The sequence below is a fragment of the Scyliorhinus torazame genome, chromosome 15, assembly GCF_047496885.1.
Source record: "Scyliorhinus torazame isolate Kashiwa2021f chromosome 15, sScyTor2.1, whole genome shotgun sequence".
Taxonomy (NCBI): Eukaryota; Metazoa; Chordata; class Chondrichthyes; order Carcharhiniformes; family Scyliorhinidae; genus Scyliorhinus; species Scyliorhinus torazame.
In genome coordinates this window covers 121,952,265-121,977,340 of record NC_092721.1, presented here as the reverse complement: position 1 = coordinate 121,977,340, position 25,076 = coordinate 121,952,265, and the positions used below count along the sequence as shown (strand labels likewise).

Below are 25,076 nucleotides of genomic sequence, written 5' to 3'. Positions count from 1 at the left end.
CACATAGTCGTGAAATTTGTCGATTCCCATTAGGAGGCCCAGGCATTCCTTCTCAATCTGAGCGTACCGTTTCTCAGTGGGCGTCATGGCTCTGGAGGCATACGCAACTGGGCCCATGAGGAGGAGTCATTCCGTTGGAGGAGCACCGCCCCAATACCGTCCTGGCTCGCGTCAGTGGATATTTTGGTCTCTTTGGTAGTGTCGAAGAACGCCAGAACCGGGGCTGTGGTGAGTTTTGCCCTCAGCTCACGCCATTCGTTCTCATGAGCGGGCAGCCACTGGAATTCCGTCGACTTTTTGACGAGATGGCGGAGGGCTGTGATGTGTGCCGCCATGTTGGGAATGAACCTCCCGTGGAAGTTGACCATCCCTAGAAAACAGCGGACCGCCTTCTTGTCCTCTGGGGTCTTCATGGCATTGATCGGCGAGACCTTGTCAGCATCTGGCCGCGCGCCTTGCTGCGAGATGTGGTCACCTAGGAATTTGATTTCTGATTGACCGAATGAGAACTTGGCTCTGTTGAGTCGGAGGCCATGCTCATGGACTCTGTGGAATACCTGCTTGAGGCGATCAATGTGTTCTTGAGGAGTTGTGGACCAGATTATGACATCGTCAACATACACGCGCGCCCCCTCGATACCCTCCATCATCTGTTCCATGATGCGGTGAAATACCTCTGAGGCAGAGATGATGCCAAAAGGCATCCGGTTGTAGCAGTAGCGAGCGAACTGGGTATTGAATGTGCACAGCTTGCGACTGGATGCATCCAGCTATATTTGGCAGAACCCCTTGGAGGCGTCCAGCTTCGTAAAGAGGTTGGCATGAGCCATCTCGCTGGTCAACTCATCTCGTTTTGGTATCGGGTAATGTTCCCTCATGATGTTGCGGTTTAAATCTTTGGGGTCGATGCAGATTCGAAGCTCCCCTGACGGCTTCTTGACGCAGACCATGGAGCTGACCCAGTCCGTGGGTTCTGTGACCTTTGATATGATGTCTTGAGACGGTCCTTGAGAGGTGCCGGCATCCGACGTGGTGCGTGGATCACAGGGGTGGCGTTTGGTTTGAGCAGGATTTTGTTTCAGTTTGGGAGTATGCCCATTCCGTCGAATTCGCTGTGGTACTGCGTGATGATGTCATCAATTTCAGCCTGGAAGTTCTCATCAGGTGAGGCCGTCGCCTGTGAGGATGAAATGGTGTGGACTCGCTGAACCAAGTTCAGGAGTTTATAGGCCCGAGCACCGAGCAGGGATGCTCTGTCAGGTCCCACGATCTCAAATCGCAGTGTCGCTTTAAATGACTTATTGGAAACTCCGAGTTGGCATGAGCCACTGGCAGCTATGGCATTGCCATTGTAGTCAAGGAGCTGGCATGGAAGAATGCTTGGTCTAACGCGGATGGTGTCGAGATCGGATTTGGAGATGAGGTTCGCCAATGCGCCATTGTCCAGTTTGAACGGGATGAGAGCCTTGTTGACTGTGAGGACAGCACACCACTCGTCGTCGGGATCCACGCTGAGGATCGGGAGGTGTTTCGCTGTCTTGGAGAAAGGCAGCGCATGCTTCGTAATGATGCCCACCCGGTATGGAGATTTGAGGCGTGCAGCATCAGGATCTGTTGGGCTGTCGGGGTCGGAGTCTGTCATGGCCTGCTGTATTGAACGGACGCTTCTGCGCCGCGGCTGGGATCGCTGGATGCTGGGCAGTGTAGCAGATCTGAAAGGCCTGTGTAGTGGCCAAGCTTGCCACACTGTAGACACCGTCGTGATTTTGCCGGACATTGCTGCTTTAAATGGGCAGAACCACAATTCGGACACGTCATGACGCCAATGTCAGCGCATTCCATGCGCCATCGCGCATGCGCAGTGCGGTCGAATGACGTACGCATCTGCGCAGTCTGGTCGTCGGTCTCGCCTTCCCCTCGATCGTGGCATGCATGCGCAGGGGCCCGGGAAAAGCGCGTGTAATGGCCTTTCTCATCGATACTTAGGCCCTGCATTTGTGCGATGGCCTGCACCCATTCCGCCTTGTGGGAGGTTAGCTTTGCCGTTTCTGCCACCCTGATGTGGGAGTACCGATTGTTAGCATGTTCGTGGAGAACGCACGTTTCGATGGCGATGGTGAGGGTGAGCTGCTTGACTTTCAGGAGCTGCTGGCAAAGGGAATCGGAGTGGACCCCGAAAACGATCTGATCCCGGATCATGGAATCAGTGGTCGAGTCATAGTTACATGACTGCGCGAGGATGCGGAGATGGATCAGAAAGGATTGAAAAGGTTCATCCTTACCCTGAAGCCTCTGCTGGAAAACGTACCGTTCAAAGCTCTCATTCACCTCAATGTCGCAGTGGATGTCGAACTTCAGTAGGACTGTTTTAAATTTCGTCTTGTCTTCGCCTTCAGTGAATATAAGGGAGTTGTAGAAGTGGATGGGGTGGTCCCCGGCTGTGGAGAGGAATAGTGCGATCTTCCTGGTGTCTGATGCGGCCTCGAGGTCGGTGGCGTCTAGATAGAGTTGGAACTTTTGTTTGAAGATCTTCCAATTTGCACCGAGGTTGCCGGCGATGCGGAGCTGCGGAGGAGGGCGGATGTTTTCCATGTCACCGGATGGCTGTTTGCTGGTCAACGCTGATTCACTCAAGGTAGGTCCGTCAATTTTCAGCATCACTCACTGGTACCATGATGTGTTGGGTAGGCTGGGTCGATGTGGACTGCACTTGATGCAGTGTAGCGAGAGACAGATCTCCAACACTTGATGAGATGCAACACGATTTTATTTAACATCTAAACTATTATACATGTTCAACTGTGGGTTGACATACGCTGACTTGACTGGAGACCTGATACTAACCTAACCAGACTTACTAGCTGTGGTAGTACCAGGTATTGCGGTACCTGAGACGCTGATGACCATTTGTTAGACCCAGGAGTCTACCATTGGCTGTATTACATAGCTCCGCCCTGAAGGCAGAGTATAAGAGATGGTGCCATCCCAGCAGCCTTCACTTTCTGTATCAAAGCTGCTGGGGAACAGGTTCTAGTAGATTAAAGCCTTCAGTTATGAAATCACTTTGTCTTGAGTGTAATTGATTGCACATCAATTTAATCTACTAGACTTAAGCTGGAAAGCACATGGTGTTTGCACTGACCAGCTCACTAACTCTGACTGTCTCAGAGGCTGGGTCCCGAGAGAGAGCGGGAAACTGGTGCCCTCTGGCTTTATAGTGGTTGTGTCCTGTCTGGTGATTGGCTGCTCTGTTCTGTGTGCTTACTGGTTATCCTGTGTGTCAATCACTGCCTGTCTGCACTCCATTATATACATAGATGTATATTATGACAGTGGTGAGCTGCCTTCTTAAACCGTTGCAAATCAAGTGGTGTAAGTACACCCACTGTGCCGATAGGAAGAGAGTTCCAGGATGTATATCCACTGATAAGTGAAGAAACGCCAAAATAGTTCCAAGTCAGGATGGTGTGTGGCTTGGAGGGGAATTTGGGTTCTCGTGCGTCTTCTGCCCTTGTCCTTCTAAGTGGTAGAGGCCACGAGTTTGGAAGGTGTTGTTGAAGGAGCTTTCGCGAGTTGCTGCAGTGCATTTTGTAGATGGTACACATGGCTGCTACTGTGGGTCGGTAGTGGACAGACCGCAAGATGGTGGATGAGGTGCCAATCAAGCGGGCTGCTTTGTACTGGATGCTGCGGAGCATCTCGAGTGTTGTTGGAGCTGCACTCATCCAGGCAAGAAGCATAGAAACTTGGATAATAGGTGCAGGAGTAGGCCATTCGACCCTTTGAGCCTGCACCAGCATTCAATATGAACATGGCTGATCATGCAAATTCAGTATCCCACTCCCGTTTTCTCTCCATACCCCTCAATTCCTTTAGCCACAAGGGCCATGTCCAGCTCCCTCTTGAATATATCCAATGAACTGACCCCAACAGCTTTCTGTGGTGGAGAATTTCACAAGTTCACAATTCTCTGAGAGAAGAAGTCTTCCTCTTCTCAGTTCTGAATGGCTTACCCCTTATTCTTAGGCTGTGACCCCTAATTATGGACGTCCCCAAAATCGGGAACATTCTTCCCGCCAATAACCCGTCCAGTCCCATCAGGATTTTGTATGTTTCTATGAGATCCCCTCTCATTCTTCTAAATTCCAGTGAGTACAAGTCCAGTCGATTCACTCTTTCTTCATAGGTCAGTTCTGCCATCCCAGGAATTTGTCTGGTGAACAATGTGGTAGTATCAGGTATTGCGGTACCCGAGAGGCTGTAGACCATTGGGTAAGCCTAGCAGCTTACCATTGGCTGTTTGGTATGTGGCTCCACCCTGACAGGCGGGGTATAAGAACAGGTGCCGTCCCAGCAGCCTTCATTCTGTACCGAAGCTGCTGGGGAACAGATCTAGTCTATTAAAGCCTTCAGTTATGATACAACCTTGTCTTCGAGTCTAATTGATCGTGCATCAAACCTTCACTGGACACCCTCAGGGCAGAGTATTCCATCACACTCTTGACTTGAGCCTTGCTGATGGTGGACAGGTTTGGAGAGTCAGGGGGTAAGTTACTCGCTGCAGGACTCCCAGCCTCTGACCTGCTCTTGTATTTATATGCATAGCCCAGTTAACCTTCTGGTCATAGCATTCTCTATTCTTAGTATGTTCGTGAAAAGTTTGATAAGGCCAGTTAGCGGGCATGGGAATCAAGGTGAACAATCACCCTGAAGCGGGCCCAGTTGAAACAGGCAGCATGCAAACTCCATGCTGGCTGCTCACCAACATGTTGTGGTGTACAGCCCAGTGTAAAACATACTGCTGGCTGGCTGCATATTCAGTAGGTATGTGCGTGTTGAGTATAACATACAGCTAAGTGGCGCTTCTAAAAGGCAGCCTGCCCTTCAGAAAGGGGAAATGCACTAAGCTGGCGGAGCAATCTCAGAAAGGCTTTGATGGGAAGAGCATGTCAGCTAAGAAGCATCAGGCCAGACAGCGGGCACCCAGCTTCATTGCAATGACACTGGGGGCCATACCCCAGAAGGTCAAAGGGAGGACAAAGGCCATGCCCGAAATCTTGGATGGCTGGGTTTTCTGCCCTGTCCCTGAAGTTTTGGCAGGAAATGCATTGCTAGTGATACTTGCTGCGCTGTAACCGGTTGAAGCTCATCGGAGCATTAACTGGCTAAAGGTGAGACTTGCACCCCCACCATGCTTCAGAAAAACAGCGGCCAATCCAATTGCCCTGCAGCTCTGTAGACCCAGCAGCACCAGGATCGAGCGGTGGTTAGTTTCACATCGCCAGTCCTTTCACAGTAGTTAGTTAACGCAATGCTTGCAGAATTGTTCAGAATTATATTCTTTCGCAATATTAAATGTCAGGGTGACATCTTCCCATACTCTCACACTGTAGCTTAAAATATTTGGTATCGAGGAATAATGAAGCTAAGATATGCAGTGGCATACACCATGCATTCTTTCCCAGCCTGCATAAAAATTGAGCTGCATCTGTAATGGAGGTCAGGTGAAGAACAGGTGAAGGAGAACACCAGAAGTTAGGACAAAAAACATCTGCAATTGCTCAACTTTTATTTTAAAAAATGCCTTAAAATATAAAAATATAGTATTGCCCCCTATAGGTGGTTTTGAACTGATTTTTAAAAACACAGTACAGGCACAAATGTTATATTGGTCTGGATGGTGTTAAAGTAATCTACATCACTGAAGGGAGTAACTACCTCACCATTCAGATTAGTTGTTAAATCAGCTTAATTTTTCTGTTATGTGGAAATATTTTTCACCAATGACTTGTCTGGAAGAATTACTTTAATTGTACATATAAATCTCACTTGTTTTAGATGCACACGGTTTTTGGCTGCCACAGAAGACTCAAAAATTTACAGATTGCAAGATGTTTAAGGGCTTCACTGGGTACATGTTGTAAACCCTATCCGTCAGAAAATGAAGGTTTAGCTGCACAGATATAACAGCTATTAACATTTGAGTTTTCCAAGGCACCAGGAAACAGGTATATGTACATACAGCAAACACAGGTTCTAAATTGTAACAACTGCATAAATCAATTATAAGATGCTTATGGAACATTATTTAAAACTATATCAGTAAAAACTAAGTGAGGTTTATTTATGAGAAGAATATTTACCGGAAGTAGTATTTGAAGAACAGTTAATATTAAATTTAAGGAGTTGAAAAATTTAGTCCTCGTTAAAGGGAAATAAAATGTTTAAGATGGATGATTAAATAAGCAGTTTTACCACATTAATATCACAAAGCGTAAAGTTAAAACAAAATTCAAGCAGATTATTTTGTGATTAATTAATTAGAAAATGCTTTCTCTTACAATAGTTTTTCCTATTGTGTAAGGATAGATACCATCAGCAAAGTGTCAAAGATTGTGCAAAAGTTCAGATTGTCATTGACTCATACAATCATGGTTCGATCCTGGCCCTGAGTCACTGTCTGTATGGAGTTTGCACATTCTTCCCGTGTCTGCGTGAGTCTCACCCTCGCAACTCAAAGATGTGCAAGGTAGGTGAATTGACCACGCTAAATTGCCCTTTAATTGGAAAAAAAAATAATTGGTACTCTAAATTTATGGAAAAAAACAAAGACTCGCACAATCATAGGCTGGAACTTTTCCGGCCACTCATGACAGTTGGATCTTCCGGTCCTGCTGATGGTGCACCGCCGCCTCGAGTTTCATGACGGAGGGGGATGCATTCAACGGGAAGCCCCATTGACAACGGTGGACCAGAAGATTCCGCTGCTGGCCAATGGCGGCCTCCTCCCACCGCCACAATACACGCAGCAGATTGCTAGGTAAAGCTCGCCCATAGAGTTTGACAGCACAAAAAGAGGCTCTTCTGCCCATCGTGTCTGCACTGGCCATCAAACACCTATCTATTCCAATCCCATCTTCCAGCACTTGGTCATAGCCTTGAATGCCATGCGTTTCACATGCTCATCCAAATGCTTCTTAAATGTCGTGACAGTTCCCGTCTCTACCATCCCTTCAGGCAATGAATTCCAGATTCCCACCACCCTCTGGGTGAAAAGGTTTTTCCTCAAATCCCCTCTAAAACTCCTGCCCGTCAACTAAAATCTATGCCCGGTTATTCACCCTTCGAATGAAGGGTAAAGTTCCTTCCTCTCAACCCAATCTATGTCCCTCATTATTTGCTAAACATTGTGCAGTTTTGATTATACATGGTGCACCACTCTTGAATTCAAACACTTATATTGTGCTTCTGCGAATGTACATCTATTGTAGTTTTCGTGTTTGCATGCGTGTATCTATATTTGTTTAAGAACTCATGAGTAGATTGTGTTTCACGGATTAATTCAAGAAGAAATTAATAAATTGGCGATGCAGTACTTACCAGTTCCCATTGTGCAAGCCACAGAGGATCATTGAACTGAGGTGCCATTCCATTTTTATGTGCTGAGTTCAATACATTGAAGATATCTTTAGGGATAACATCTTTCTTCTCATGCTCTGGAAACCACACAGAAACATCAGTCACTTTTCGTATTTTGTAATTTAAAGATAGCCAAAAACTAATTTCCCAATAAATGGTTAAAACATTTGAAGGAAATAACAGAACAAATCTGTTGATATTAAAATGCCACAGAATTTTTAAAATAAAAATCTCCCACCACACACACACATACAAAGTATTTTCCTTTCACTATATGAGCTAGGAATGGCATGGTATCACAAGAATGATCCCTGGAATGAAGAGCTTGTCGTATGAGGAACGGTTGGGGAATCTGGGTCTGTACTCGTTGGAGTTTAGAAGGATGAAACTTACAGGATACTGCGAGACCTGGATAGAGTGGACATGGAGAGGATGTTTCCACTTGTAGGAAAAACTAGAACCAGAGGACACCATCTCAGACGAAAGGGACAATCCTTTAAAACAGAGATGAGGAAGAATTTCTTCAGCCAGAGGGTGGTGACTCTGTGGAACTCTTTGCTGCAGATGGCTGTGGAGGTCAAATCATTGCGTGTCTTTAAGACAGTTTCTTGATTAATAAGGGGATCAGGGTTTATGGAGAGAAGGCAGGAGAATGGGGGATGAGAAAATATCAGCCAAGATTGAATGGCGGAGCAGACTTGATGCCGAGTGGCCTAATTCTGCTCCTATGCCTTATGGTCTTACGGTATCTTGACATTGTACAAGTATTGGCATCAATTCCCTGTCAGCTGTTTAATAGGTAGTTAACCCTTTCTTGCAAAAGCTTCATTCTATTGAGACAAAACTAACAATCCTTTAGAGTGATGTGGGTTACCTAAAGAAACACAGCACAAATTTGTTAAGGCAAGTTGTCTTTAACTAACAATTGAGTTTTTTGATGAGGTAGCTGGGATAGTTGATGAGAGCAATATGGCTGATATATATGGGGCGGGATTCTCCAATAATGGGGCTGTGTCCCCATGCCGGCGTGAAAACCGGCGCCAAACACTTCAGCGTTAACAGACCCCAAAAGTGAGGAATTCTCCCCTTTCTAGGGGGCTAGGTTGACGGCGGAGTGGTTCCTGCAGCTCCAGCCGGCGCTGAAGGGCCGACGCGAGTTCGCGCATGTGTGGAACAGCCGGCGTATTTCCACGCATGCACAGAATGGCCGCGCATGCGTGGGGGTTCCCTTCTTTGCGCCAGGCCCCGGGCAATATGGGGAAGCCCTACAGGGGCCCGGCACGGAGTAGAGTTGGCCCCCACGGAACCAGCCCGCCCGCCAAACAGTAGGCCCCGATCGCGGGCCAGGCCTCCGTGGGGGCCCCCCTGGGGTTGGACCCCTCACCCCCCCAGGATGGCCCCCGCATGCTTACCGGCCAGGTCCCGCGGTGTGTGAGGTGAGTAATTCACGCTGGCGGGACTGGGCCAAACCTGTGGCCACTCGGCCCATCGGGGCCCGGAGAATCGCCGGGGGGGGGGGGGGGGGTGCGCTGACAACGGCCCCTGACCGGCGCAGCGGGAATCCCGCTGGTGGCTGAAAAACGGCGCCGGAGAATAGGGAAGCCGGTGGTAGGGCAGGATTCATGCCTCCCCCCGGGGATTCGGGTCAGAGAATCACGGCCATGGTCTTCCAAAAGGTGTTTGATAAAGTGCCACTTAATAGACTTTTCAGCAAAGTTGAAGCCCATGGGAAAAATAAAAAATTAAAAAATGGGGCAGAGGCAACACAGATATGAAATTGGCTAAAGGACAGGAAACAAAGAGTTGTGCCGATTGGTTGTTTTTTGCATGCGGATTCCCTAGAAGATCCAATAACTTGGACTTGAGTGGACAGGGCAAAATTTCAAAATCTGCAGGCGACACAAATCTTAAGTGTCCTGTTAATTGTATGCAGGTTTGAGCATTAATTGGTGTTTCACTTGAGCCCATATAAATACGCACAATTAAAACAGTGGTTATTGGGTGAGGAAGCGTATGCTGTCAATTATAATTCTGTAAATAAATTTTTTAAAAAGAGTGCGTCCAATTCTAACTTACATCAACTAACTTTCTGGAATAGAACATGTAGCGGAGGGTGGCCGTTTAATAGATGCAGATTTGAAACAAAGAAAAAATTCCAGCAGCTATTGTGAAAAATGGCAGAAAGCAAGTGTAAATTATCCAAGTATGTTCATCCTCCAATGTTCACTGATTCTGATTAACGAAAGAATGAAGTGGACATGGGTGACATCCCTATCAAAGAGGAAGGGATGTATGACCTTGGTGATGCTGCATCTTACAGAAGCAAAATCCAAAGTAAACTATTTTGTAAACTGGATATCTATCAGTTGGGCAGTGATGAAGGTTTGATGAAGGTTTGATCCTTCTATTAGAGTTCTTTTGACATTTACAAGAAAGATAATCTGTTAAGTGGCCATGAGGAAGAATAGAAAAGTGAGGAAGATGGTCATAGATTCCTAGATGGCCTAGTAAAAGCGTTTGGAAAGGCTGAGTATGTGACAGATGGAATTTAACACAAAAGTGTGAAGTAATACCTTTTTCATCGGAAGAAAAAGCGGAGGCATTATAATCTAAACTGTACCATTTGAAAGGAGGTTGGGATCAGAGAGATCTGGGAGTAGAAGTGCTCAAATTGTTGAAGGTGGTCGTGCAGGTGAAAAAGTGGTAAACAAAGCTTAAGGGCATTAGAGATAGAGGCAGAAAGTACTGAACAAAGGAAGTTCTGATGAACATTAATAAAACATTGGTTCCACCTCGGCTGGAGCAGGGTATCTAATTCTGGGCACCACACTTCAAGAAGCATGTGAAGGCTGTATTGAGGACAAAAAATGTATTAGAATCTTTACAGGAGTGAAAGATTCAGTCATGTGAATAGATTGGAGAGGTTGGGTTGCTTTCCTTGTAGCAGAGAAGGTAGAGAGGGGGTTTGATAGACGTGTCCAAAAGCATGAGGGGTCCTAGCTGGAATAGATAGAGAAACTATTCCTTTGGACGTAATGAACTAGAACTGAAGCACGCAGATTTCAAGGAATTGACTAAACAAGCAAAGGCAACAGCAGAAAAAACTTTCTATGCAGTGATGGCGAGGATCTGGGTTGAACTGCCTGAGAATGTGTTGGAGGCAGTTTCAATCATGGCCTCTAAAAGGGCAATGGTTATGTACTTGAACCGGGGTAAATTGCAGGACGACAAGGAAAGAATAAGACTGAGAGTATAAGAACTTAAGAAACATTGGGAAGTAAGAAATAGGAGCAGGAATAAGCCATTTGGCCACCCAAGCCAGCTCTGCCATTCCATAAGGTCATGGCTGATCTGATTGTAGTCTTAACTTCACTGTCGTGCTTGCACACCAATAGGCTTGCACCTGCAGAGGGCGAGCATGAACTCTGAGGTGAATGGCCTCCTTCTGTGCTCTAACCATTTTGTGATCATGAATTGGAGGAGAGAATTTGATGAAAGCATGTGCAATGCTCACTCAAGTCGCACAATGGAATTTCCAGAGTTCTGTTCCACAGAATGTCAAATAAATAGAAATCATCTGGAACAGAGTTTTTTTTTTTAAAGTGTCACAACACAGATTCAATTGTTTTACATTTCACCTACCCAGTGCTTAAATAACAATATCTATTTATATAGCAAAGCCTCTAACTGAAGACTTTCAGATAAATCAAGATCTTGCGACAGGTTATAAAAAAACAGCTTATTTCTCATTGAGAGCAGAGGTCGAGAATGCCATCCCAGCAGGCCTTGGGGGTTTTTGCACAATTCAGCATTTTAACCTCTGTGGGCCAAGGATGGGCCCAGTGTGCCAGGGAAGAAACAGAGATGCACAAAAACCTGGGTTGTGATGCTGAGTGGAGCACCATTGCAAAGAAAGGTCCCATCCAAGGGGCAGGAAGAGGTCCCAGTTAAGTTCCAAAAGGGAAAAACAGAAAAAAGGCTGTGGTTACCAAACTTTGAGTGAAGAAGGTTCAGCAGAAACTTGGCAATGGAAGAGGGCAACAGCAGGGTGGTGACTCCATGCTAGGGAGAAGACATGCTTTTAAAGCTGTTATATTCTGCTCAGTGTGATCCAAGAGCTGAGGCTGTGCTTGCCAGTTGGTGTTTGAGTGCATAGTCGGGATTCCATCAGAACAGAGTCTCAGGAAATGAGACTGAAACCCTGCAAAGTGGGGCATTATTGAGGCCATCCCAACTGGAACGAATTTCGGAGAGAATTCCATGGCCAGTCTTTGATGTGTTTGACCACAGTTTGCCCGGTAACTCACATGTACCTCATATTCATCTTGAATGTTAGAGTATAAGTGAGATACTGTAAACTATTTTATCTTTCTAGCCTTGTACAGTGAAGTTTGTTTTTATTTGTTCAAAACCTGCAGAATATTGTAGCTTTAGTTTATTTGCATACGCCTTGAATCTCAAACTTTGTCGACTTTTAACAAAACTTTTGTTCCCTCACCAGATCTTACCAAAAGGCCAGGTCTTGAATCATAACATAAATTGAGGACTTTAGAATCCACAGACAACTATGAGTTCTTGTACTTGCTGAGGTTGAGACTAAGAAAAATGTTATTATAATGATTGAAAAGCAGAATGGCTTTGTCAATTGCTATGACTTTTCTGCAGAGGGAGAGATTTGTAATAATTGACCAAGGCTGGCTTAATCATATTATCTAATGAGTGAGAGTTAAAAGCAAAGCAGAGGCTAGGAAAGTAGAAATAAATGAGGCAACAGCATGGAATTTGGAATTGGAAGAAGAAAAAGTTAATCCTGATAGCAATTCCATTCAGTGAACGTGAATTCAGTTGCAGATGATGCAGCTTGAAGTAGAAAGAGATAGAGAAATGTAAAAACTGAAGTTGGAAGAAGAGAAAATAGCAAAAATGGAAATGTGAGTTTAAGGTGTAAGGAGGACAATAAATCAGACAGCATGAGCTGGCTAGATAAAATCTTAGGTTACTGGTGAAAGAGAGGCTCATCTTTTAGATGAAGAACCAAATCTTACTCTGAGCTTTGACATAAGAGTCTTTGCCTATTGTCTAAATTCAGCTTTGTTGAGCTGAGAAAGACTTTTTTCCATTTGAAAAAGTGGTTACAAAGCTAAAGTTGACACGGCGCCAGTCCGACACCATTCCACGGCCCGGATGGGTCGAAGTCCCGACGGCGTGAACAGAGGTCACGCCGTCGCCGTTCACACCTGGTAAATACATTGGTCAGCCAGTCGTGCTGGTTGACGATGTGGAGGAAGGAGGTGAGTGGCTGGCCTCACCGTCGGCAGCAGGAGGTGGCGTCCACGGCTGGCGCTGGGGGTGGGGGGGGGGGGGGGGGGTGGGGAGGTGGGGGATGCCGCAATGCCCGGGGGGGGTTCTCGGAGAAGGATGCCGCAATTCCCGGGGTGGGGGGGTTGGAGGAGGAGGGGGTGGAGGAAGGAGGAGGGGGTGGAGGAAGGCGGAGGGGTTGGAGGAAGGAGGAGGGGGTGGAGGAAGGAGGAGGGGGTGGAGGAAGGAGGAGGGGGTGGAGGACGGAGAAGGGGGTGGAGGAAGGAGGGGGTGGAGGAAGGAGGAGGGGGTGGAGGAAGGAGGAGGGGGTGGAGGAAGGAGGAGGGGGTGGAGGAAGGAGGAGGAGCTGGAGGAAGGAGGGGGTGGAGGAAGGAGGAGGGGGTGGAGGAAGGAGGAGGGGGTGGAGGAAGGAGGAGGTGGTGGAGGAAGGAGGAGGGGTGGAGGAAGGAGGAGGGGTGGAGGAAGGAGGAGGGGTGGTGGAAGGAGGAGGGGGTGGAGGAAGGAGGAGGGAGTGGAGGAAGGACGAGGGAGTGGAGGAAGGACGAGAGAGTGGAGGAAGGAGGAGGGAGTGGAGGAAGGAGGGGGTGGAGGAAGAAGGAGGGGGTGGAGGAAGAAGGAGGGGGTGGAGGAAGGAGGAGGGGTGGAGGAAGGAGGAGGGGTGGAGGAAGGAGGGGGTGGAGGAAGGAGGAGGGGGTGGAGGAAGGAGGAGGGGGTGGAGGACGGAGGAGAGGGTGGAGGAAGGAGGGGGTGGAGGAAGGAGGAGGGGGTGGAGGACGGAGGAGGGGTGGAGGAAGGAGGAGTGGTGGAGGAAGGAGGAGGGGTGGTGGAAGGAGGAGGGGGTGGAGGAAGGAGGAGGGAGTGGAGGAAGGATGAGTGGAGGAAGGAGGGGGTGGAGGAAGGAGGGGGTGGAGCAAGGAGGAGGGAGTGGAGGAAGGAGGAGGGGTGGATGAAGGAGGAGGGGTGGAGGAAGGAGGGGGTGGAGGAAGGAGGGGGTGGAGGAAGGAGGAGGGGGTGGAGGACGGAGGAGAGGGTGGAGGAAGGAGGGGGTGGAGGAAGGAGGAGGGGGTGGAGGACGGAGGAGGGGTGGAGGAAGGAGGAGGGGTGGAGGAAGGAGGAGGGGTGGTGGAAGGAGGAGGGGGTGGAGGAAGGAGGAGGGAGTGGAGGAAGGACGAGGGAGTGGAGGAAGGACGAGAGAGTGGAGGAAGGACGAGAGAGTGGAGGAAGGATGAGTGGAGGAAGGAGGGGGTGGAGGAAGGAGGGGGTGGAGCAAGGAGGAGGGAGTGGAGGAAGGAGGAGGGGTGGATGAAGGAGGGGGTGGAGGAAGGAGGAGGGGGTGGAGGAAGGAGGAGGGGGTGGAGGACGGAGGAGAGGGTGGAGGAAGGAGGGGGTGGAGGAAGGAGGAGGGGGTGGAGGACGGAGGAGGGGGGGAGGATGGAGGAGGGGGTGGAGGAAAGAGGAGGGGGTGGAGGAAGGAGGAGAGGGTGGAGGACGGAGGAGGGGGTGGAGGAAGGAGGAGGGGGTGGAGGACGGAGTGGAGGATGGAGTGGAGGATGGAGGATGGGGTGGAGGAAGGAGGAGGTGGAGGAAGGAGGAAAGGGTGGAGGAAAGAGGTGTCAAAGCGCCATCGTTAAACATGTTATTGTCTCTCCTTCCCAACCGCCCCCCCCCCCCCCATCCGTGTAGATCATCATGTTTGCGCACCATCCAGCAATATTTGCCGCCGTGGCGGGAGCGGCTGCCCTGCAGGTAGCCATTCGGCGCCGTTGCCGAAAGCGGCTCTGAGCAGCTGCTGGAGCGGCGGCTCCAGCTGAGGGATTGGCTGCAGAGGGCCCTGTGCCAGCCGCTCATGCTGCAGGCCCTCCTGCCCGACAGGTGCATGAGGAGGCGGAGGGTGACAATGACCACCACATCGTCGGGCATGCAGAGGACGATGATTCGGATCCAGATGGGGCGCAGGAGGAAGAGCAAGAGCAGGTGGTGGTGCCAAGGCCCCGGAGGTGCCCCATGCGGCCTCGAGTGTACCGGGATGGCATGTCGTTCCAGGAGCTTCCGGATACGGCATGCAGGAGGAGACTCTGATTGAGTCGGGAGACCGTGGCACATATATGCCACCTCGTGGCACACCTCGCACCATGTGGAACGGGGGGTGGACATGCTATCCCGGTGGCCGTCAAGGTCACGGTTGCTCTCAATTTCTTCACAACGGGGGTCCTTCCAGGCGCTGAGTGGGGACCTCTCTGGAATCTCGCAGGCATTGGTGCATCCGGGCCGTTACCGACGCCCTGTATGACACCGCCGACAGATACATAAATTTTCTGGAGGACCGCGCACACCAGGCTGACTGGGCAGCGGGATTTGCCTCAGTGGCCGGGATGCCAATGGTCCAGGGGGTGATTGATGGGGTGCACGTCGGCATGCGGCCACCCTTGGACAACAGGGACGTTTTCCTGAACAGGAAGGGCAACTACTCGATGAACATTCAGGTGGTCTGCGGCCATCGCATGAAGATTATGCACGTGTGCGCCCAGTACCCTGGCAGTGTGTATGATGCTTTCATACTGGCTCATTCGTTCATCCCCGCTATTTTTGAAGGACATCCCCGCCCCCCCCCAGCTGAGGGGCTGGTTGCTGGGCTGGGTTACCCGTTGCCGTCGTGGCTGATGACACCTATCCGGAGGCCACAGACCGACGCGGAGACCCGGTATAATGAGGCCCATGCAGTGACCTGGGGTGTTGTGGAGAGGTGCTTTGGTCTCCTGAAGATGAGGTTCAGGTGCCTGGACCGCTCTGGAGGGGCCCTGCAGTACCACCCTGACAGTGTCGGGTGCATAGTCGTGGTCTGCTGCGTCTTGCACAACATTGCCCAACAGAGAGGCGAGGTCCTGGAGGAGGGTGCACAGGGGGAGCCCGATGAGGGCGACGCCTCTGCACATGAGGAGGAGGGTGGGGGTGGGGGGTGGGGGTGGGGGGGCACAGACACGGCCTGGGGGCGGGATATGGCCCGGAGGCTGCACAACGACATCGACTTGGCGAGCGAGCACGCGAGGCGTTGGTCGACGCACGTTTCACTAACTAGGGGGAGGGCATCGCTGAGCTAGGCACTTGCACCATGGATCGTGCACAACTGCATCACCCAGCACCCCCCACTTCCCGCACCATCGCACAACCCTTCCACCCACACCACCACTTTCACACCACCTTACACCTGCGGCACATCGTGAATGTTTTAACACAGTTGCTTGTGTCAGCGGGTGTGATCAGTGCCATGTTGAGTGATGACAATCTGCTCTGAGATGACCTGTGAGCTCCGGATCACTAGACAGTGTCTGACTCATGGCCATAGCTAAACCCTCCGCCTCGGTGGTCCCTGTATGTGTCACGGGCAACCCACCACATGGCCACGTCGGGCAGCTGGCGGTGGTGTGCAGAGGGCGACGGGGTGTTGGGTGGGGGGGGGGGGGGGGGGAACACACAACTGGCCTCACCGTTGTACGGAACTTCGATCCCCAGTGTCACTCGGTCCCCCTCACGACCCCGGATATAGCACAGAGGCATCTAGGTTTGGTATAACAGTGAATTTAATGGTGACATTCACATAAAAGTACCGGAGCCCCTACAACTAAGCTGTGCCCTGCACCCGTGCCAACTTACTACGTGTCTAACTTCTTTGCTTTACGGGTCCTACCACTACATCTTGGGTTTCCCCATATGGTACAGCAGGAGTGGAGACGGACTGCTGAGACTCTTGCCCTGCGACGTTGATCCCCTTCGGCGCACGTTTCCTGGGGCGACCCAGCTTGGATGGGCCAGGCTGCTCGGCAGGCGTGCTGGATAGCGTGGTGCCACCCTGTTCTGCCCGCTGCCCACCAGATGCACCTTGGACGGAACGGGGGGAGTCCGAGTGTTCCAGGACCTCGGTTGCTGGAGTAACCGGGACGGCCACCAGAACCTCCTCCTCCCTCGGGGAGCCCGGTGGCCCCCGGGCCTCACTGTGGGACAGTGGTACCCGCGGAGATATGCGCCGTGGCACCACCGACACCTGGCGCTGCCAGTCCTGGAGGCCCTCTGTGGAATCGACCGGGGTCTGAACGTTCCCAGCGATGGAGCTCAGGGAGTGCGCAATCCCTGTCAGGCAGGCAATGTCCAGTTGGCTCTGGCACATGGCTGCCTGTGAGAGGGCAGCCCTCTCCTGGGTCACGGATGAGGCATGCACATGAAGCCCTACGCCTTGCAGAACCTGACCCATGGCCGAAACCGTTGCACCCATTGCCTCCACGGCGGACGCCACTCGTGCGGTGTCGGCCTGGATGGCAGCCATGCCCGGCACCACTCCCTGCTCCTGGACGCGGATGGACTCCTCCAACTGCGTCTGCAGTTGCTGGAAGACGGCCGTCATCCTGTTGTCCACTCCCTGGGTTTCCAAATACATCGGGTCTGTGGGCGGGTATAGTAAGTCCAGGAACCCGGGAACAGTGAATTTAATTGTGACATTCACTTACAAGTGCCGGAGCCCCTACAACTAAGCTGTCTGGGAAACAGCTGGGTGCTGGGCCTGGGCTGCCCTCCGACCGTCCAGCCCTCGGCTGCTCCTACCTCTACCTGCTGTACCGACCGGTTCAGCTGTGTGATGCGCACCAGTCAGTGACCCCGAGGTGAGTGTATCCGCGATGGTGGATGTTGTGGGTGACAGCAGTGCCGCAAACTCGAGCTCCTCATGTGTCCCCACGTCTGGGGTCTTGTGGGTCAATCCTTAGACTGACGCTACAAATCCGCGGCCCACGTTAGGTGCCATGTCCGGTATGTGCGTCGACTGTCTGACCATCCTCTGTGCGTCACTGTCCAGAGTCCCCGTCCTCTCTCCGTCACTGTCCTGGCTCGCAGCCCTCTCCTCGTCCGACTCACGGCCATCAGTGTCCTCAATGTCCGTCGTGTCTTCATCCCTGTCGTGTTCTTCGTTCTCTGTGCATCCCCTCCAGTGCCACGGGCTCAGGGGAGGGCCCTCCTGTCAGTCTTCCTTGCCCCCTCTGCCGTGCGTCCGTGGGGGCGGATGTGCTTGCAGCTGGACGGCGGGGGCTTCTCCGCGATTTCCCTGGACGATCGGCTCCTGGCTCTGCTGAGGACAATGAGACATGTATCATTAGGCACTCGGAGTTGGGTGTGAGGGGGTGGAGGGGGCATTGTGAGGGGTTGCAGTGTGAGGGGGGTGTAGGGGGCATTGTGAGGGGGTGGAGTGTCAGGGGGTGCGTTAGGGAGTGGAGGGGGCATTGTGGGGAGGTGCAGTGTCAGGTAAGCATTAGGGGGTGGAAGGGGCATTGTGAGGGGGTGCAGTGCGGGGGGGGGGGCGTTAGGGGGTGGAGGGGACATTGTGAGGGGGGAGTGTCAGCGGGGGTTAGGGAGTGGAGGGGGCATTCAGAGGGGATGTAGTGTCAGGGGGGTAGGGGGTGGAGGGGGGCATTGTCAGGGGGTGGAGTGTCGGGGGGGTTAGGGGGTGGGGGGGAATGAGTCACGGGGTGGGCTGAAAGGGTGGGGGGCTTGGGAGCAGTGGTATGGGGTGCAGTGTGAGTGGGGTTGGGGAGGTGACGGGCTGAGGGGGTGTAGCCAGGCAGGGGAGTCTCACTTGTTCCTGCGCCTCTGACCAGGCATGGCGCTACCTCCCGGGTGGCCCGAGAGAATCCTCGGGCTACTTACCCTGGTAGCCCTCGTGAGGTCGTGGAGCTTCTCGCGGCACTGGTCTCCAGACCGGGGGGTGTGCCCCACAGCACTTACCGCGGTGCCCACCTCATGCCAGCCACGCCTTACAGTGCTAGTTGGTTGCCGGTGCCATGTCTTGGGCACAAGATGGCCCTGCGCTCTTCTACGGCATCCAGCAGCGTGCCCAGATCACTGTCCATGAACCTGGGAGCGGCACGGCGGGGCTCAGCCATCTCAACCATTCGCGTCCTGTGCGCGGATCGCGCACTCTCAATGACGCGGCGCGAGCCGGGCATCGTGCGATGACGCCGCCGCTCTGGCGCCACGCCCACCGTGTTTCTCGCGGCCCCGCTGCTGGCCCCTTTTCGGGGCCTGAATCGATCGTGCACATGGCCGTTTCGCGCTGTCGTGAAACGTGACAGCGTTCACGACAGCGCGGACACTCTGCCTCGTTATCGGAGAATCACGCCCTGGAACTCTGAAGCAATCTGGAGAACAAGAAAAATGTAGCCCAATTCATCACACAAACCAGCCTCCCATCCATTGAATCTGTCTACAATTCCCTGCTGCCATTAGACTTTAGAATGGACCTACCTCATATTAAATTGATCTTTTATCTACACCCTAGTTATGACTGAAACATTACATTCTGCAGTCTCTCGTTCCTTACTTTTCACTCTGCACTAATATATGTGACAATAATAAATCAAATCAAATCAAAATGGGACGAATCATGTAGAAGAACAGATGCAAAACTTGAAAGCAGCTGAGGAAAAGTTGAAGAAACAGATCGAAGATTGAACAAATAAATTTAAATAGTCTCAGGAACAGTCAGTGATTATGGAGGGAGGGTTGAATGAACTTGATGCCCATGTGAAGTTGTTACATTTGTAGAAAGGTTCAACAGGTGACTCTGAACCAAAGAAAACTCACCAGGGCAGAGGCTGAGCTGAATAAGAAGTTTATCAAGCTTGAAAAAGAATTGGAAAATAAGAATAAACAAATATCTGGGTTAAATTGTGAAAGACGTGGAAATAAATGTTACTTTTTTTTTTCAAGCATTGAGAAGAATGTGAATGTGTGCAGAAGACTGTCGCATATCTCTTGATTAAGGTAGACTATGACTTGAGTAAAGAGAGAAAAACTGGCATTGATCAAATTAATGAAAAAAATCTGTTATGGGGGAAGTGAATAAAGAAAATAATTTTGAAGTTGGTTGCCAATCAAACATGCACACTTTCCATAGTAAACATAAGGACCCATCAAAGGCATGTTTCCATTAACAGAGGAAAGAGTAAGAAAAATCCCATGTTTTTTTGTATTAAAGTTGAGAAGCCTATGCAAAAGTATAACATAACATGACAAAAAACATCCATATGTGAAGAGGGGAAGACAGCCAGTGTATTGGATGGTAGTTACACTATAAACGTTGAAAATCTATGATACAAAAAGAGAAGCACAAGCTGGGCAAGATGTTTCTAAAGAACATTTAATGTATCTTCACTACCTTTGGTTGAGCATTGAATTCCTCTGAGGCCACAGAACCCAATCAATTTGGAATTAATTGCATGACTGTGCTCTCAAGACAGGAACAGGAAAAGTTGTACCTCTTGAAACTTGAACCATGCTGCCTCTCAAAGGTAGGTAAAAACAGAATCTCTGTGCCTTGAAGTCGTTGATGAAGTGAAGCTCGCCAAATGCGTGCCACTTATATACAGGGTGGGATTTTCTGGCCCTTCCGCAGGCACGATCTTCTAGTCCCACCAAAGAGGCTCCCCTCCCTCCATGGCAGGTTCCCTGTTAGTGGAACGAGCGAGTCATGCATGACGGCACGGACATGGCAGAATTGGAAGATCCCTCCTGTAGCCAATGGCAAGTTGCCTTTGCCGCTGTAAAGTGCGACTTGGGGCACAGTTTGGAACACACCATTCTAATTATCTGGTGAGGCACCTAATTTGGACTTGAATACTACACTTGAATGATTGGTGCACATGAACCCTCTAAATCTTTCTCGATCTGTGTCGTTCCCAGCTTGAACAGCAGGTAAAAAAAGACTTGTTTCATTCTTTTTTGGCCCAGAATGGATGACATCACACTTTGCTGCATTAAATTCCATCTGCAAAGGTTTTGCCCACTCACTTAACCTATCACGGTAGCACAGCGATTCGCACTGTTGCTTCACAGTTCCAGGGTCCCAGGTTTGATTCCCATTGGGTCACTGTCTGCGGAGACTGCACGTTCTCCCTGTGTCTGCGTGGGTTTCCTCCGGGTGCTCCGGTCTCCTCCCACAAATTCCGCAAGACGTGCTTGTTAGGTGAATTGAACATTCTGAATTCTCCCTCAGTGTACCTGAGCAGGAGCTGGAGTGTGGCAACTGGGGGATTTTCACAGTAACTTCATTGCATTGTTAACGTAAGCCTACTTGTATCAGAAATAAAGATTATTATTATTATCGGTGTCTCTTTGTAATTTTAAGCTCCTGTCTACGCCTACACTCCTATCTGCAGACTGCTTGCAATTGCAATGCCCGAGTTCAGATCATTCAACTTTGTGCAACCATGCAACAAATCACAAACCTTCCTGGTGCTACGCAAATCAGGTAGTATATTTAGATGGTGAGGCTTACATAACTTTTTCTGCTTAATTTAAATGAATATGTTTTTGAAGTTAGAGTACATTTTACTTTGAATGTTCGGAAACAGAAGACACGGTAGAGCATACAAATTATTTTGTTCTAACTGACAGCACTGCCCAGCCAGTAGAAAAAGGAATAGCTAAGAAAGTAGTTTGTGAAGCATTAATAAAATAAATCAGCAAACCGTTATTTAGTGTGATCTATGCATCATATTAGAATGAGATACAATAATCCCTGGGATGAAAGGGCCTTGATCAAAGTTTAACACAAATGTCATTAACAGTCATCAAATTAAGAATCAGAAACAGGTTGACCAGAACATGCAGAGTTTGAAGTCGCGCACACTTTTCTTCAGCAATTATTGATCAAAGAGCTCTTGTCAAGACACAGATAAATGACTAAAATGAGGTTTCTTTTCATGAAAAAGCAGCTATCACGCTGTTGTTGTAAATCTGACATTTTTGTGGATTTTGCAGCAACATATCAGGTAACGATCAAACAACTTTCAATATGAGGACGGAGGTGACATATCATTGATGTGTGTCCATCAGCCATGTGTACCATCAATTATTCCTGCTGTATAAACCATAAATAACTCATGCGGTTTTGACATTCAGTATTTCAAATCGGGAACACAGAAAAATAAACACAGGCATTCTTTCCTCAGTTCCATTCCAATAAGAGAAATGTTCCCAATTGCGCAGAAATTGTGAACCAGCCAAGTAAAATATCACTGTTCCACCAGGAAATGGCAGCACAAACAGAAAGTGCTATGAATCTGTAGTTGATGAATATGAAGAGATCTCAGTTTACTCTCCTGTGCCCAAAACTCTAATAGAGGCTTTTTGTAGCTTAAGAGTATTCCCAAGGCTAGTTTCTTACAGCATGTACAAGGAAAAAAAAAAACATATGAATTAGGGCGAGAGAGAGAGAAAATGCATTAAACATGCATTTAGATATTAGACATAAAATAGATTTTATTGAAATGCAATGCTCTCAAAGGATACAACCATCACCCCTAAAGAAATAACGGCAAAAAAATTAAACAAAAAATAATAAGAGTCCTATGCAGGTATTGTTATTTTCAACTGAAGATGGCTCTGCTTTTAAAGATATTGAGATTACGCAAAGCTTACTTTTGTGTAAGTTGCTTACGCATTTCTACAGCGCATCATTTTGACAAAACATTAATGTTACGCAGCAAGTCTGTCACAATTTCTGGAGATGTTCCTGTGAAATTTTGAAAGTGTAAACTATTGCAAATTACCAGCTTCTTACGAGATCAGTTTTGAACTTTGCAAGAGAAAAGGTTTCTATATTTTGACTTGGCAAGCTGCCTTTTCGTGGAATATTTTTAAAGTCTGTGACTTGATAACAATAATTTTTCTTTTAAATTACCAAACAGCTTATATGCATTTGCAGTTCTGTGTTTGCCATTCACAGTTTGGCAAATTTCCCTGAGCTTTTTGCACTTGAAAAATGAGACATTTTTATTTTCTGTAATATTTCTTGTTGCATCAGTTGGCTCCATGATTTTGAAAAAAAAATAATTATGACAATGTCATGGATAAAATCATTTAAAAAATGTTATGATTTAACAAATTATGACATGATTTTTCAACTGGGTGGTCAATAGGAAGTAATATAATGATATTCATAAACACTATAACAGACTTGACAATAATAGGTTCTCACAAATCACATATATAATGGACTGTATCCATATTCATTTGCCATGGTTGAATTAATTAAATCAATCATGTAAAATAGTCTTGTAAAATATTTACTGCCCAAAACCAGTGAATGCAAATATTCTTTCTTTCTCAACTAATTATTGAAACTCCACTGCTTTAGACTGATACCCAAAACATCCTGAAAGGAAAAGAATGGATGATGAGGACAATGCTGAGACATTTGTCTGGGGAGTGAGGTGGGGAGGAATGCAAGGAGAAAACGAGTCACCCCAAATCTCCACTTCCTCCACCCAACAAAGATGAGGGGCCTTGTCTGGAGATTCAACCAACACTTGTAACAGAAACTTGGTAACAGAAATTTGGCCACATTACCCACAGGTCCTTCAACTCACTCATCGCGCACCAAAAACATGTAAAAGGAGGGTGTCTCCTTGGCTAATAAATGTGATTATCTATAAATCACATTTACATCCTATGAATAGATTACCTCAATCTCAGAAGTGTTTTTGGTGTCAGGACTGAAATTGGTAACTGTCCATTATTGACTCATGGGCTCTCTGTTTACATTAAAATGTAACGATCGTTTCAAAACATGCAGAAAACTCCATTCGCTTCAGCCAGAGAATGGTGTGCAATTGGCTGTATTAGCTCAATGGATTGTGTTCGATCCCGGCCCCGGGTCACTGTCCGTATGGAGTTTACACATTCTCCCTGTGTCGGCATGGATCTCACCCCCACAACCCAAAGATGTGCAAGGTAGGTAGATTGGCCACGCTAAATTGTCCCTTCATTGGAAAAAACAAATTGGGTACTCTAAATTTGTAAAACGAACCCCAATGGATTGCTTCTTTCTTGCTATAAGTCGATGCCAGTCGCAAACTAGTAATGAGAGTTTGCGGGCATAACACACATGGAATTCCAGTCACCATTTTAGTGCCTTCAGGAGACAAGGGCGATAATTAGAAGGGAGAAAAAAATCATGATGTGTAATTATAGTTTAGTAAATCTTTAAGGTAAATTATAGAAAAGAATTGATAAAGCGTATTAAAAGGGAGACATTATGGTAGTCCTTGCTGAGGGTTTAGCAACACAGCACAATAGCGAACAGGCTCATGAATGTAATTCACAGGCAGAAAATTAACCTTTTTTCCCTCATGTTATTGTGTGAGAGATTGAACAGTTCAGGCTTTTTATCATAGACCATAAGACATAGGAGCAGAATTAGGCCACTCGGCCCTTCAAGTCAGCTCCGCCATTCAATCATGGCTGATATTTTTCTCATCCCCATTCTCCTGCCTTCTCCCCATAACCCCTGATCCCCTTAGTGATCAAAAACGATCTATCTCTGTCTTAAAGACACTCAGTGATTTGGCCTCGACAGCCTTCTGCAGCAAAGAGTTCCACAGATTCACCACCCTCTGGCTGAAGAAATTCCTCCTGATCATTGTTTTAAAGGATCGTTCCTTTAGTCTGAGATGGTGTCCTCTGATTCTAGTTTTTCCTACAAGTGGAAACATCCTCTCCACGTCCACCCAATCCAGGCCATGCAGTATCCTGTAAGTTTCAATAAGATCCCCCCTCATTCTTCTGAACTCCAGCGAGTACAGACCCAGAGTCCACAACCATTCCTCATACGGCAAGCTCTTCATTCCAGGGATCATTCTTGTGAACCTCCTCTGGACCCTTTCAAAGGCCAGCACATCCTTACTTAGATACGGGGCCCAAAACTGCTATCCAAATGGGGTCTGACCAGAGCCTTATGCAGCCTCAGAAATACATCCCTGGTCCTGTATTCTAGCCCTCTCAGCATGAATGCTGACATTGCATTTGCCTTCCTAACTGCCGATTGAACCTACATGTTAACCTTAAGAGAATCGTGAACAAGGACTCCCTGATTTCCTAAGCATTTCTCCATTTAGAATTTAGTCCAAGCCTCCATTTTTCCTTCCAAAGCACATAACCTTAGACTTTTCCACGCTGTATTCCATCTGCCACTTCTTTGTCCACTCTCCTAACCTACCCAAGTCCTACTGCAGCCCACCTGTATCCTCAATACTATCTGCCCCTCTACAGATCTTTGTACCATCTGCAAACTTAGCAACAGTGCCTTCAGTTCCTTCCTCCAGATCATTAATATATATTGTGAAAAATTGTTGTCCCAGCACAGACCCCCGAGGTACACCACTAGTCACCGGCTGCCATCCTGAAAAAGACCTTTACCCTCTCTCTCTGCCTTTTGCCAGTCAGTCAATTCTCTATCCTTGCCAGGATCTTGCCCTTAGCACCATGGGCTCTTAGCGTATTTAACAGTCTCTTAT

General features: G+C 48.7%; 1 protein-coding gene across 4 annotated transcripts in view; it reads right to left on the bottom strand.

Annotated features, from left to right (window-relative positions):
* LOC140391779 (PC3-like endoprotease variant B) overlaps window positions 1–25,076 on the bottom strand; it is a 1,275,236-nt gene that overhangs the window by 672,401 nt on the left and 577,759 nt on the right. For all 4 annotated transcript variants that reach the window (XM_072476646.1, XM_072476647.1, XM_072476643.1 and 1 more), the window contains exon 5: window positions 7,381–7,496. In XM_072476646.1, coding sequence (XP_072332747.1) covers window positions 7,381–7,496 — 116 coding nt within the window. The remainder of the gene's footprint in view (window positions 1–7,380; window positions 7,497–25,076) is intronic.